Below are 14,366 nucleotides of genomic sequence, written 5' to 3' on the forward strand. Positions count from 1 at the left end.
ACTCGGCGCATTTTTTCTTAAAACCGCTAGAGTTACGTTAGCAACCCACTGGTTAGTTTTTCAGGTTCCACGAGCTTCTCTCGTTTTAAGCCCGATCGGGCAGCCCTGCCAATGCCTCGGTGCAGCTCAGCCACCTCGCGAAGAAGCCAGCCACCTCCGTTTCTTCGTGCATCACCACTCCTCTCGGCGGCAGCCGCCGCCGCCGCTCTTCAAACTTTTGCCCTACCTACCCTGCCGAAGTTCCGAAGTTGCGTGACGTCAGTCAGGGCGGCCGCCAATCCGCGGCGAAGGTTCTATTTTGGGGAGGGGAGGGGGGCGTCTCCCGCGTCTCCCGGGTCCGCCTGTTTTGCCGTGCCCAGTCCATGGAGAGGCGGCCGGTTGCGAGCGCCCCCGGGTCTCCTCCAGCTCTGCAGGCTCCGTTCTTGGGATTTGGATCCTGCTGCGGCCGCCGTTGGTTTCCAAGGGGCCATGCTGTGCGCGGCGGGCTTGGCCGGTCGAGTGAGGGTCTGGGGCTGCTGAGCTTCCCCCGTCTTTCCCTCCACCGGTCGATTACCTGGAGTCGCAAAGGAAGAGAAGAGCAGAGCTGAGCTGGGCAGGTTGTGCCTTCGGTTGCCAAGAGGGGGGAACCGGGACGTCCCTCGAAGCTTTCCCTTGAGGGTGTAGGCGCAAAGCGGAGACCCGTCCGGGAATTTGAAAGAGATGTCTTCCCTAGCATCATCCCGTTTCCCCCGGCGGTGCTGAGCTTGCTTGTTCTGGCTCCTGCGCCGGTTTCGGGATCGGAGTCAAGTTTTTTCTTTTTCTTTTTTGAATTCGCTTCTGCCCGTTTCTATCCAAAGAGGCGCCGATCATGCTGGGCTCGGGCAACGAGAGTTCGGGGCGCCTCTGTTTGTTTTGGGTTCTGTGGAGCGTGGCGCTTTGGCTGCCTGGTACGGAAGCGTGTCCCAGTAAATGTACCTGCTCGGGATCCGGCGTGGATTGTCACGGATTGGGACTTAAAACGGTGCCCCGAGGCATTCCCAGGAATGCGGAGAGAGTGTGAGTACCGGTCGGAGGTGGGGAGGGGGAAAGAGCAGGAAGCGGCGGGTAAAACGCCGGCAGGTTGCTTGGAAAGACTTTCTTTTTCCCTGTGAGGCGTTTGACAACCCCGCTGGTAAGAACTGAAGGAAACCCGAGATTTGGGATGGGTGGGGGTGGAGGTGATTCTACGCTTGATCCCGTCTTTGCCCAAATCGAGCAGGCATAATGGCCCTGAAGTATATATCCTGGGGATGGTGATCCATAAGGCTGCCCATCAGCTTCCTGGCAAGGAAGAGAATGCCCGATAAAGAGCCTTTGTTCTGTTTATATATGTGGGTTTGAGGTTTAATCCCTTAGCCTTTGTGGGTAAATGTTAAGGGAAAGAGAAGAGCCTGGGCAGTGGAGCACATGCAACAAGTTATGCTTGGCATTTTCCCACATGATGCTCCCTGGAATGTCTCCTTAGAATCCTGGGCTAGTATACTTGCATTTCCACCTCAACACTCCACAACCTCTTAAAAGGGCATCCAGGAAACTGCAGCTGGGAAGACAACCCATTCTCAGGCCCAGCTAGAGGAGTTTGCCACAGCAATTGCAAAGGGCATACTTCAAAGCAAGGCTGCTCTCTGCTAGCTGGAATGATTCACGAGAAAACCCTGGGATTCGCTCAGCCTTTCTAGTCTCCACAGGTGGCTTTTTTTATGAGCTCCATATTGCTCTATATGTGTATGTGTTTATCCATCCACACCTAGCTAACAATACATCCTGTGGAGAGTTACTGCTAGTAGTTGATGGGTTGTGTTAAAAGTGTGCCCTTCAGCCTTCCTGTAGCTGTAGTACCCCAGGAAGAAAAGAAAAAAAAAACTAATCTGGCATCAGTTTTCCTTGAGAATTTAATGAATTAATATCAGAAATCAGAATGACTGGTTTCATCTAGGAATATACTGTATGTTATTGTTAACAGAAGAGATGCTTGCCATATGCTTGTGGCATAGACTGTCAGAAGTTTTATCTGCTCTCTAAAAGTGTATATAGCGATATACATTTTTTTAAAAAAGTGGCAAAAGTTTTTGAAAAGAGGGAGATATGCTTATATTTACAAAAGGACTCATCCCATGAATATGCAAGTATTTGCACTGTAACTAAAGTATGTCTGAGTTCTGTGGTTTACTGATTGGTCAGTTCTTAGAATGTTAGCTATACACAATTTACAAAATATGTCTTCCTTTGTTTTTATATATGTGTGATTATATATGGTCTGCTGACTAAAAGTAAATCTTCATACTTCAGCCATACAATGAAGTAGGATATATTATGGTGTGTAATGAATGCCTTTGTCGTCTTTAATAGACTAACATGAAGTTTGTATATATTGTACACATTGCTCTACCGTATTGTGTTCCTACCTTAACTGACAAGTTAATCAATTATGACTAAATCCGTAGTGTCAGTAAAATACCCATCTGCCTTTATTAAGATAAGCCCGAGGTCTTGCTTCCATGATGATTATTGGTTGGTTCTAAGGAAAGGTATTCTGTAACTCACTTGTCTAATCCATCTAAATAAGTTCCATTGGGATTTACTTCCAATGCATGTCCTTATGACTTAGCTTTCAATTACCACAACACATATACAGGTCATAATTACATGCTCCAATCACATAATCTAAAATACTGAACTCAGTGCACATTTCGGCTAGAAATACACTTGAAACCACTTTCCTAGTGTTTAACAGGGTCAGTTGCATCCAGACATATCAGTCAAATAAGTCTTATTTACATGGAATGCCAGAGATTTTAAAAGCTTATATTGAACAGCCAAGTATTGTCCAAGGAAAAGAAAGGCTAGTAGATAGTTTAATTTCATAATAATTGCACCGGGCCCCTTCATTCTCTTCCCTGCTTTCAAACATTTAAAATGCAAGTCAAAATAGTTCTTCAGTTTGAGATATTTTTGGTACAAAATGTTAAACTTCAGTTGAGGGCATCATTCTATAGATTCAAAATGCTTTTGAAAAGATGGCTAAAATAGAAAGTTATAGTTCCATGTGGATTGTATACTTATGAATGTCCACTCAGTGCCCATACTTAAAAATCTGAATTAGATTGTAAAATATTAGATTTTTGCATATACCTTTCAAAGTTAAATAATAAAGGGAATGGGTGTGTTGATAGCTATCTGAACCATGCTTTGCTATGTTCACCCAAAAACAAAGGTACTGGACACACTTCAGCTTAGCACTCTGCCCTATTCTCCTATTAGAAGTTGGACTTTTGTTAATGTGGCTTTCATCAAGGTCAATAGTCTGAGATTGAAGGAAGAAACATCTTCTGAAAGCATTTGTTCATCTTGTTCCTTTCCTTATAAAAAGATCAATAAGAAATGTTCTGAATACTTAGCACTTGAGCTTTACCTTTTAATTCTAAACTTCTATCCAAAGTTAAATAGAAAACAGGTAACTGATCTGTTTTCTTAACTCATCTTTTTTTTATTCTTGTGGGGCTATGGAAATACTTTTTTGAGTTTTTGTGCCTTTGCTGAATCCTAGCAACTGTCTTGAGTAGTCCTGGCCGTTTTCTTGGCAAAATTTCCGGAAGTGGTTTGCCACTGCCTCTTTCCTATGGTTGAGAAAGAGTGACTGGTCCAAGGTCATCCAGCTGGCTTTGTGTCTAAAGGAGGACTAGAACCCACAATCTTCCAGTTTCTAGCATGGTACTGGTACATCAGACTGTCTCTCATATGAGAAGACTACCAGTCTATTAATTTATTAGGGATTGAATAAAACTCAATGGTATTGACAAGCCTTGTTTTCGAAGTCATGGCTTTGGATGATTACTTAAATGAAAGAATGTCCATTATCAAATTATAGAGCCTAGAGAAAACTTAATGCTTTTAAAGGGTAATAATTTATTGGAAGTCATGGAATTACCATTAATATTTGTACCTTTCATACCCTATATATGATAAGCTTTCTATTGAGAGTGACTTTAGATGATCTAAGGAGAGTTTTTTAAAAAAATAATAATAATAATGGAGTCGTCTAATGGCTTAATATGCACTTTTGTATACAAAACTGTTGAAATACTAATTGAAATGAGAGTTTAATTGTTCTGTTACAGTATTATACATAACTCAGGAAATCTAACAAACTCATACATGGAAGTAAATTCTGTTGTGCATTGCTTCTAAGAAAATGCATAGATTTGGATTGTAACTAGCTGAAAGTATTGCCAATGGAAAAATCATGTCCACAGATTTTCAGTCACCCATGGGTTCCTTTGTGTACAATCACTTAAGAGCAATCAAGATTTTACCAGTCTCAGACATGTGAAAACAAATCCGATAATGTTTCATGTCAGCACATCATGTGAAAAATTTTACATGGCCCATAGCTTTCACTAACAAAATGGGAAGGATTTTTATTGGAAGAACTTAATATGAGCCAGGTTTTTACTGCTGCGTTAATGTATATAAGTTTGTGTTTTGGAAATTGCATTTAAAACTCTAAGTATTGTTATAATTCTGTTTTTCCTTAACTGAAGCAAGAAATATAAATATATTTCAGATTTAGGCTTGTCTGAACTAAGTTAAGTGCTATGTATGATTGTGTTGAGACCTACAATTTAGCATATTGCTTATGGTTGAAAAAAATATCCATTCTTGCTTAGAAACAAACCTATATTAGGCTACAATCTTTTTTTCAGGCTTACTTTTGAATCAGTTATACTAAACTGAGTGGAACTTATCTTTGAAGTAAACAGTGCAAAAGGCCAGTTTCTTATTGCATGTAGACTGTTTCTACATGCATGTTTCTTATTGCAGTGCATACCTCATGTCCTTGAGGTATGACAGGTTACTTAAAGAATGTTCAAAGTTACAATTGAAACCCCAAAATTATATTGGACCTTGTTTCAAAATTACGTTAGCCGCAGGACTGTGCGGTGATGACCCAAATGTGACTGTCATTTTGTGGGTAGGACAAAATGATCATTGCTTCTGAAACCATGCCATATGGCTGCATAAAGAAGCAATCCATTCCAATGCTCTGGAAGGCCTCTGAACTGTTCAAAAGGTAAGTGAAAAGGACAGTATTTGGCCTGTGGGATGGAATAAGGCTCTGGCATGCGGTGGGGGGGACCTGTGGGAAAAGGCATGTTGGGAATCCAAGGATCAGGAAGCAGAGCACAGGAAGGGGTAGTGAAATGCCAGGACTGACAGGACTGGGTCAGTGCTAGGTCTCCAAGGGCTTCCCCCACTTCTGAAGCACCCCATGGTCCACTTAGCAACCTGGGTGTTACTTTAATGATTCATTGGGGAGAGCAGGGATGGGGGGTGTCATTAGGTGAGATACTTTACCCAACAATCATTGTGATATGCAACTGTAATTACAGTCATATCTTAAGGACTACCTGTAGATGTGAGGCTGATGTACTTTGCCTAGAGATTTTCAGCATGCTCAAAAGGAATCTGGAAATCATAACCATCGTAGTACTCAACTATATCTTCAAATGTCATTTAGTAGTTAGGCAAACTGTGTATCCGTTCTAACTGATTTTTTAAAATTATCATTTTGTAACCTTTCTGAACAATGACTTTACAATGTATTTGTGACTTTTTAAGCAGGTTACTTAGGACGCGGTGGCTCAGAGGCTAAGACGCTGAGCTTGTTGATCGAAAGGTCAGCAGTTCAGTGGTTCGAATCTCCGCGTAACGGAGTGAGCTCCTGTTACTTGTCCCAGCTTCTGCCAACCTAGCAGTTCGAAAGCACATAAAAAATGCAAGTAGAAAAATAGGGACCACCTTTGGTGGGAAGGTAACAGCATTCCATGCACTTTTGGCATTTAGTCATGCCGGCCACATGACCACAGAGATGTCTTCGGACAGCGCTGCCTCTTCGGCTTTGAAACGGAGATGAGCACTGCCCCTTAGAATCAGGAAAGGCACATATGTGCGAGGGGAACCTTTACTTTTTAAAGCAGGCTACTTACAAACTAAGATATGCATTAGCTCTGCTTGATGAATTTGGTCAGTACAAATCTTAGTTAGACTTCTATACGCTCTTGGGTAATGCAGCTATTTCGCTTTTGGTTGCTTTATCATTTTAAAAAATGAAATCAATACAGATAGTCCTTGACTTATGACCAGATGTTTAACAACTGTTTGATGTTACAACAGCAATGAAGTTACAAAAGTGACTTAATACCTGTCCTTGAAGTGATGACTGTTGCACCACCCCTGTGATCATGTGATTATGATTTGGGTGCTTGGCAACCAGTTCACATTATGATGGTTGCAATGCCCTGCAACCAGGGGATTACAATTTGTGACTTTCCCAACCTGCTTCCAACAAGCAAAATCAATGGGGGTTAACCCTAACCTAACCTAACCTAACCCTAACCCTAACCCTAGCTTTACCTAACAATTACATGATTCACTTAAGAACTCCAGTAAAAATGGTCATAAAATGTTGTCCATGATGCCTTGCTTAACAATCACATACTTTAATCACTGAAATCCAATCCCAACTGTGGCTGTATGTCAAATTGGTACAGTCATCTGTACCTATTTGCAGTATAGTATAGTCATCTGTACCTATTTGCAGTAAAAAAAAATTGTACAGGTAGTCTTTGATTTACGACCACGTTTGAGCTCAAAATTTCTGTTGTTAAGTGAGACACTTCTTATGTGAGTTTTTCCCCATTTTACCATATTTCTTGCCACTGTTAAGTGAATCAGGGGAATTGTTAAGTTAGTAACACAGATATGCAAAGTTCGCAAAAGGTGATCACATGACCTGGGACACTGAAACCACCATAAACATGAACCCGTTGCCAAGTAACCAAATTTTTAGCATGTAAATACGGGGATTGCTCCAGTGGTCGTAAGTGTGAAAAACATTTGTAAGGTACATTTTTCACTGCCATTGTAACTTCAAACAGTAACTAAATGAACTAAGTTGAGGACTACTGGTGCTTCAAATATGTAAGATTTGTCTTTTGGGTTTTTCTGCTTATGAAATACGTATTGTGGCAAAAATATTGGCACCTACAAATTCTTGTGTTTTTGCCACAATGATGAAAGCAATATCATTCCACAAGCTATGCCCATTTAGATATGGGCATAATCTTAAAAAAGAAATGGGCTTCATCCCAACACTACTTTTTTCATTTGGATCCTCCTTTGCCTTTTTCCTGTGAAGGAACAGATGCTAGGAGACCTTGAAAGCTTCTATCAGACCTTCTATGAGACTTAAAGTCTGGATCCCAAGGTTTCTCTTTTGAAATGCAGTTATTGATTGCTAATGTTTGCTGTTAAAATTGGACTGGGCACAACGTTCATTCCTAATCAGCCCTCATACTAATTTGTTACAAATTGGCTGTTTCTGATTCATGTTGAAAATTTATTTATTTATTTATTTATTTATTTATTTATTTATTTATTTATTTATTTATTTATTTATTTATTTATTTATAATGTTTCTAGGCTGTCCATGGTAATCTCAAGGTAACTCTGGGAGATTTACAATCATAAAAGATAAAAACTGCATTCAGTAATACGTATTATGCCCGAGTTTAGTGAAATTTGCTTCTCCGTAAACAAGCTTAGGAGTGTTGTAGAAAACAGTATAGGGGAAAAAATACTAGGTCAGCTTCCTACTTTATCTTACAGCATGAAAAGTTTTTGGACTGACATAACTGCATAGTTGTTCCCGAACAGTTTTTTCCCGAAGGCCATCACCCTGCTAAACAAATAATTCCCTCAACACTGTCAAACTATTTACTAAATCTACACTACTATTAATCTTCTCATCGTTTCCATCACCAATCCCTTTCCACTTATAACTGTATGACTGTAACTTTTTGTTGCTATCATTAAGGGTTAAATTGTACCCTATGACCATCATTTGTATGGCCATCATTTGTATGGTAAATGTTGTACCTTGATAAAGGTATCTTTTCTTTTGTGTACACTGAGAGCATATGCACCAAGACAAATTCCTTGTGTATCCAATCACACTTGGCCAATAAATTCTATTCTATTCTATTCTATTCTATTCTATTCTATTCTATTCTATTCTATTCTATTCTATTCTATATTAAAAAAAAACTGTACTTGGACTAGGAGTGAAATATTCAAGAAATCAAGCAAAGATTTTTTCTTTTATTAGATAGCGCTAACTGAAATTCTATAACGTAATAGCTACAAGTCCACACCTTATTTTTGAGTGGCATATAAATTTAACTCCTTCTCCCTCCCTCTCTCCCCCCTCCCTCCCTCCCTCTCTCTCTCTCTCTCTTGTGTGTGTGTGTGTGTGTGTGCATGTGTGTGCGCGCGTGCGCCTTGTTATTTTACTATCGAACTTCTATTGAAAATCTCCACAGATTCCAAAAGGTTTTTTTTTTTTTCCTAGAAAGCTGCAGACCATTTTGTGGTTACAAATAGACCACCTCTGTTTTTCAAGCTGCAAAATGGGAATACGAATGAATGCATATATTACAGTGTATCTAAAGATGCAAAGCTGTATTCTGCTCAAAGATTATAGCCTCAAGGAAATTATGCACAAGATAAAAAGTGAAATCTTTATAAATTGTGGCTAGGTTACTACCTTGCAATCTGGACACCAGATGCTTACCTTTAAATAACTCAGTGTTAAGTGAAAATAAGATGTTAGAGTTTTTGCTTATTTATTGCCTCCTTACTCTTGTTCTTTGTGGCCCATTCACCTGCTTTCTGGCATATTTTGAATATGCAGTGGGTGAACTAGGCATGGGGAGGGGAATGGAGGAAGGGAAAAACAGGGATAGGTATTTGGTATAGTGATATTTCCCACAGCAATGGAGTTTCACCTCCCGGGCTCTAAATTGAAATGTTGGCCTGAGAAATTTTTTGTGCCTGAAATTCAGTCTAATTCTCCTCCACCTTTAAATCCAATTCTTCTGCATTATTTAAACATTCTCACTTTTTGCAGTAGTTTGCTTATGTGAGCAAAGCTAGTCCTGGCAAGTTGAAGATGGCAGACCTACTGAGTAGCAAAGATTTTAGTCTGGCAATTTCTACTCATTGTTCAATACAAACATGACTGAGAAAGAAATATAGAACATTTATCTTGTTTCATTACTCACTTAGTTATACCCTTCATATTCTACCCTAAATGTAGGACAATCAACTCCACTGTAATCTGCTGATGTAAAATGCTTGCCGTGCATGTAGTAAGTTGTGTGGGTTCCCCTGGAATGAAATCTGCTAGTAATTATTATAAAACAAAATCACTGGCAGAAAGGGAAGAGTTCTGCCCCTAACGTTACATGGCCTACTTTAAGCTTGCCATTAAATGTCGGCCATAATTGGTCCAGAAGGATGGGGATGGTTGCACTGTCACACGTAAGCCTAAATAAACAATGCAGAAATTCCTCAATGATACTTCTCTCTAGCATTAGGGGAGACTAAATACAGAGGACATAAATGATGTTTAAAACAACAAGAAAGAAAGAAAAAACCCTTATGGTGATTCATTTTGTGAACACACACAGAGAATCTATTCTTTGCGTTTTACAAACCCACAAAAATATTTTCTTTCTTGGCTCTAAAAAAGAAACAGTCAGACAGAAAGAATATCTTCAATGGATAAAGAATTTAGGTCTCTATCCTCTACCCCAACCCCCTAGGATATTCAGAAATATCTTGCACATGACCAGGTTCTGCGGTGGCTACTGCAGCCTATATGGTCTTCATTTTCTTAGTTGATTTAAGATACCGTATATACTCGAGTATAAGCCGAGTTTTTCAGCACGTTTTTTGTGCTGAAAAACTTCCCCTCGGCTTATACTCGGGTCTATACGGCTTATACTCGAGGTTTTTTTTTTTTAAAGCCCTCGACATACTCGATATATCGGCTTATACTCGAGTTTTTCTTTTTTTCACATTTTACCGGACGGAAGCCCTGCCGGTGCAGTGAGAGGGCGGGGCGGGGGAGCCGCCAGCCTTCTCAGCTGAGGGAGGGAGGGTTTCCCCAACCGGTAGGTGCCTCATTTCCCACCCTCGGCTTATACTCGAGTCCCCAGTTTACCCCAGTTTTTGGGGTAAAATTGGGGACCTCGGCTTATACTCGGATCGGCTTATATTCGAGTATATACGGTATGTTGCTAAAAGCTACAATCTTTAGATACTTCTGCTCACAGAGTGTGGCAACTTTCAAAGCATCTGTAATAATGGGGAACTGCTTGCTACTACATCCTATTAAAATAAATTTAAACAGGTAGTGCTGTTAATAAAAAGAAAATAGAAGAATAAAGAAGAATAGAAAACAAACTTTCCTTTTATTTGATCTCAAGTTCTGGTGAATTTAGGGAAGTGTTTTCCCGATGACTTCTTCAAGAAGTTTCAACTTCTTAGTGTAGTATATAGACCTTGCATTCCATGATAGTATTCCATCAAAGTATTAACCAGTCCCAAGTGAGTTTAGTTCCCAAATCCAAATAATGTTAGCCAGGAGCTGCTGAAGTTTCTTCCAGTCAGAGGACTCATTTACTCTGATATTATGAGTTGCTCTGATAATAATATATACATTATAATATGCAGTTTTCTTGGCATGTTTTTCAGAAGCGATTCACTTAACAACTATGGCAAGAAATGTCATAAAATGGGGCAAACCTCACTTAACAAATGTCTCACTTAGCAACATAAATTTTGGGCTCAATTGTGGTTGCAAGGTGAGGACTACCTGTAAACTTGACTTTTGCTTCTCTCATAAAATTGTAGACGGAAATTAGCTGAGGTACTGGTAAAACTGAAACATCCAACGTCATAAAACAATGTTTACTGACTATTCTTTTCTCTCTCTCTCAATACTGTAATCTTGAAACAGAAAGGGCCAGGGTCTGTTCTTTGAAACACCAGTTTCAATTGGACAGGGGGGGAAAAAGCAGCATCACATCTGACTTTGTTACACATAGAAAAATCTGATTTATATTTCTTTTATCTCTAATGTATTTTCAACACTGGAAGAATAATTCTTCCTAGAACTGCACACTGCTCCAATCTTGGAGTTTCTCATAAAGCCAAAGCCTCAGTGACAGCAGAATGGCAAGTCAAAAGTGCAGTTACTGTGCGCTGTTTTTGTCCATCTTTATTTTGGGTCACCACCTTTTCTTCTCTTAAAACCAATAGGAAAAAAAAATAATCCATGCCAGATTAAAGGAGAATTTCTGGACATGCCAGAAGCCTCAAAAAGCTTAACACCTTTTTGATCAAGAACTAAACCTGGCAAACCAAAGCATTGCCCTTCAGTTCATCCCTTTTCTTCCATTCCAGGGCTATAGAAGTTTCTAAAAGTCTTGAGAAAACAGTCACATAGCTTCCTTTTAAGGAAAGGCTTATTTTCTATCCTCAGACATGAAGTATGATCTGCTAAAAACATACAGTACTTAGGGTCAGGACTGTAGCTATAGGATAACTGTGAAATGAGCTCATTTAGAGTTTCACCACATGCAAATTAAGCTGTTACAAATATATGGGAATAAAATTGCCTCTTTCTTTTTGACTGTGAATCATGACTGTTGTTCAACCGGGTTTTGTTGGTTCATTCTCCCTCCATTTCCCCAAGGAAACAAGCTGTGCAGTTGAAGTGTGGAAGAATTCATATTTAACATCAGTTTTAAGTAGTTCTCCCCTGCTATTTCTGCCACTTCAGCCTGCAGTACTATTGTTGTTGCTTTTTGTGAACTTATTTCTCACATTCTTCCAGAAAAGAAAAGATGACAGTAGGAGGCTAATGTGTTTGTTCTTGATTCTAAATAAAGACAAACCTGAATAAAAAATAAGTTAGGATTGGTACAGACTGTGATGATGCCTGGTCTGTGGTTATGGTTTTGACTTATGGGAAGATTGATAAATTGTGACTTCTATTTTGGATGACATGCTAAACAAAGCTCTCCTAATTTGTTTGAAGAATGAAGTAAAATCAAGAAGACTTTGTGGAGCTTTTCCACAACCAGCCAGAATTCTGGACATTTCTGATTGAATGTGAACCATGTTTGTTTCCCCAAGCGAGCAGATGTAGCGAATTATATATGACTATTTTGATATGGACTCTTCACAAAGGAGTTTTTATAGAATTTCCGTTATGTGTTTTTCTAAGTTATTATAGATTCTTGTTAACATGGTGCCTTTTGGTCTGTTATGAATCTGTAGTCTCAGCTAGTTAAACATTGATCTGTAGTGATTTTAGGTCTTCAGATGGAATTGTAGTGCAGCCTGACCTGCGCAGTCTTTGAAATTGTGGTGGATACAGGAGAGGAATATTCTGAAAACTCAGAGAAACATATTGGCAGCAGCAGTATTTCTTTCCACACCATGTCATCAAGGAAGATGCCATTCTTCCCAAATAAAAATAGTTGTCTGCAATCCTTGACTTTTAACCAGGCTTACCTGAAGTGGTGAAGGCCTGTTATTGTCCTAAAAGAAGTCCGAAAGCAGACATAAAAATATTGTTTCATTTTGCTCGCTTCTATTGACCAATAAATAAAGGCATCATTTTTGCCAACTTTCAGAACTGTTGATGATCTCAGACAGCACTATAATTTGATTGTAGTCACAGTGGAGTGCATAAGTTTAGTGAATGTTTCAAAATGCTTAAGTGTTCTTTATAATTCAATAAAGAGACATTTCTGTCTGAAATTTCTGGATGTTACAGCATTTTAGCTTTCATTAGCTTTTTTGTATGAATTCCCTAACGTCAATAATATAAGCATACGTGACATTTTTTGTTAAAATGGTATGGGTTTGAGAATAGAAATAAACATTGATTTATACAACTGATTATTCCATGTGCCACATTTTTACAGAACCTCTCTTTCAACTTAGACTCTGAACTTGTTAAGTTTCGAACAGTTGGATTTAGGCATGCTGACTGTAAAGTTTTTATGTGGTTTGGAGTGTGAGGTTACATAAATACTGAAATGCATTCTTGGATCAACTGAACGAAGTTCTATTGACTCTGGGAAAATGTCATGTTTCAGACTGATTTGTTTCATTTCATTACAATGATGGACAAGGTTCATCATTGTAATGAAGGTTCAACCACTATCCAGATTCTGGGCTGAATGTATATTTGCTGAGAAGCGTTAGCTGATGCATGAAGTTACACATAGGTTTATTTATATACCTTTTAAAGGCGTATTGAGAAAGAAGAAGATGAGAAATTATTTATTGAATTGTAAAAGAACAAACAAATCATGTGCTGTAAGATCTGGGGCTAAGTACAGGGAGAAAAATATCAGGGGGCTGAATCACAAACACATGCCACTGACACCTGTATGTAGCCTCTGAGGAATGGTCCTGTGAAGAGAACTTTCCTGCTATGATATAGTTCTGCCAGACACAGAAGAGTGCTTTAGTCAAAAATAGAATAGCTCTTTGTACCAGCGTCATTATATTCAGGTAATTGGATATTTCCAGTTTCTTGAAAGTTTTCTTTACCTGTGACAGAGGCTCCTTTTTCCCCCCTACCCAATTCCTGGAGTGCTTTTTAAATTTATTTTGAATTTCTCCAGGTGAAATTTAGAGTTTATCTTATTGTTGGGACTTGGAGGAGTTGGTTGAAAATGTGTGTGTGCCTGCACATACACACACCCTACATTAAATATCCTTTTTATCACTGTGAAGCCTGCTTGGCTGCCTTTGCTGCTAGACTGAAGAAATCACACGGAAAGAGTTTTCTCATGAATGAATGAATGAATGACTGAAGTCGTAATGTCTCTCCTTGGGATTTAAATGAAGTGTGGAAAGCCAAGAAGTCTGAAGATTGCTGGAGAAAAGATGCTCATCTTACATTTATTGTAAAGGTACCAATTCTACATCCAAACTATGAGAATTTTACAAGAAATACCTTCTCCTTTAAAAAATAAATAAGTTATGTAACAAATCTTTTTTCATTAAATTCAAGGAGAATTATAAGCGCAAAATAAATAATTTGGCATAACTGCATATATGGTGGCATAGCCCTGGTGGCACAGCGGTTAGAATGCAGTATTGTAGGCAAACTTTGCCTACAGCTTGGAGTTCAATCCTGATGGAGCTCAAGATTGATTCACCCTTCCATCCTTCCAAGGTTGGTAAATGAGGACCCAGATTGTTGAGGGCATTATGCTGATACTGTAAATCTCCCAGAAAATGTTGTAAAGCACCCTGGGGCGGTATATAAGTCTAATTGCTATTGCTATGTATAGCTTTCTGGTCTCAGTTGGCCCATATGCATAGCTTGTATAGGTAGTCCTTGACTTACAACCACAATTGAGCCAAAATTTATGTTGCTAAGTGGACCATTTGTTAAGTGAGTTTGGCCCCATTTT

At 39.2% G+C, this 14,366-nt stretch overlaps 1 protein-coding gene across 1 annotated transcript in view; it reads left to right on the forward strand.

The window, feature by feature from the left end:
• The first annotated feature begins 203 nt into the window (after positions 1 to 203).
• Positions 204 to 14,366, forward strand: part of SLIT3 (slit guidance ligand 3) — a 570,113-nt gene continuing 555,950 nt past the window's right edge. The window contains exon 1 of the mRNA XM_058174175.1: positions 204 to 1,035. Within this exon, the coding sequence (XP_058030158.1) occupies positions 848 to 1,035 (188 nt within the window). The 5' untranslated portion in view covers positions 204 to 847. The remainder of the gene's footprint in view (positions 1,036 to 14,366) is intronic.

Source organism: Ahaetulla prasina, chromosome 2 (genome assembly GCF_028640845.1).
Source record: "Ahaetulla prasina isolate Xishuangbanna chromosome 2, ASM2864084v1, whole genome shotgun sequence".
In the NCBI taxonomy this organism is placed as follows: domain Eukaryota; kingdom Metazoa; phylum Chordata; class Lepidosauria; order Squamata; family Colubridae; genus Ahaetulla; species Ahaetulla prasina.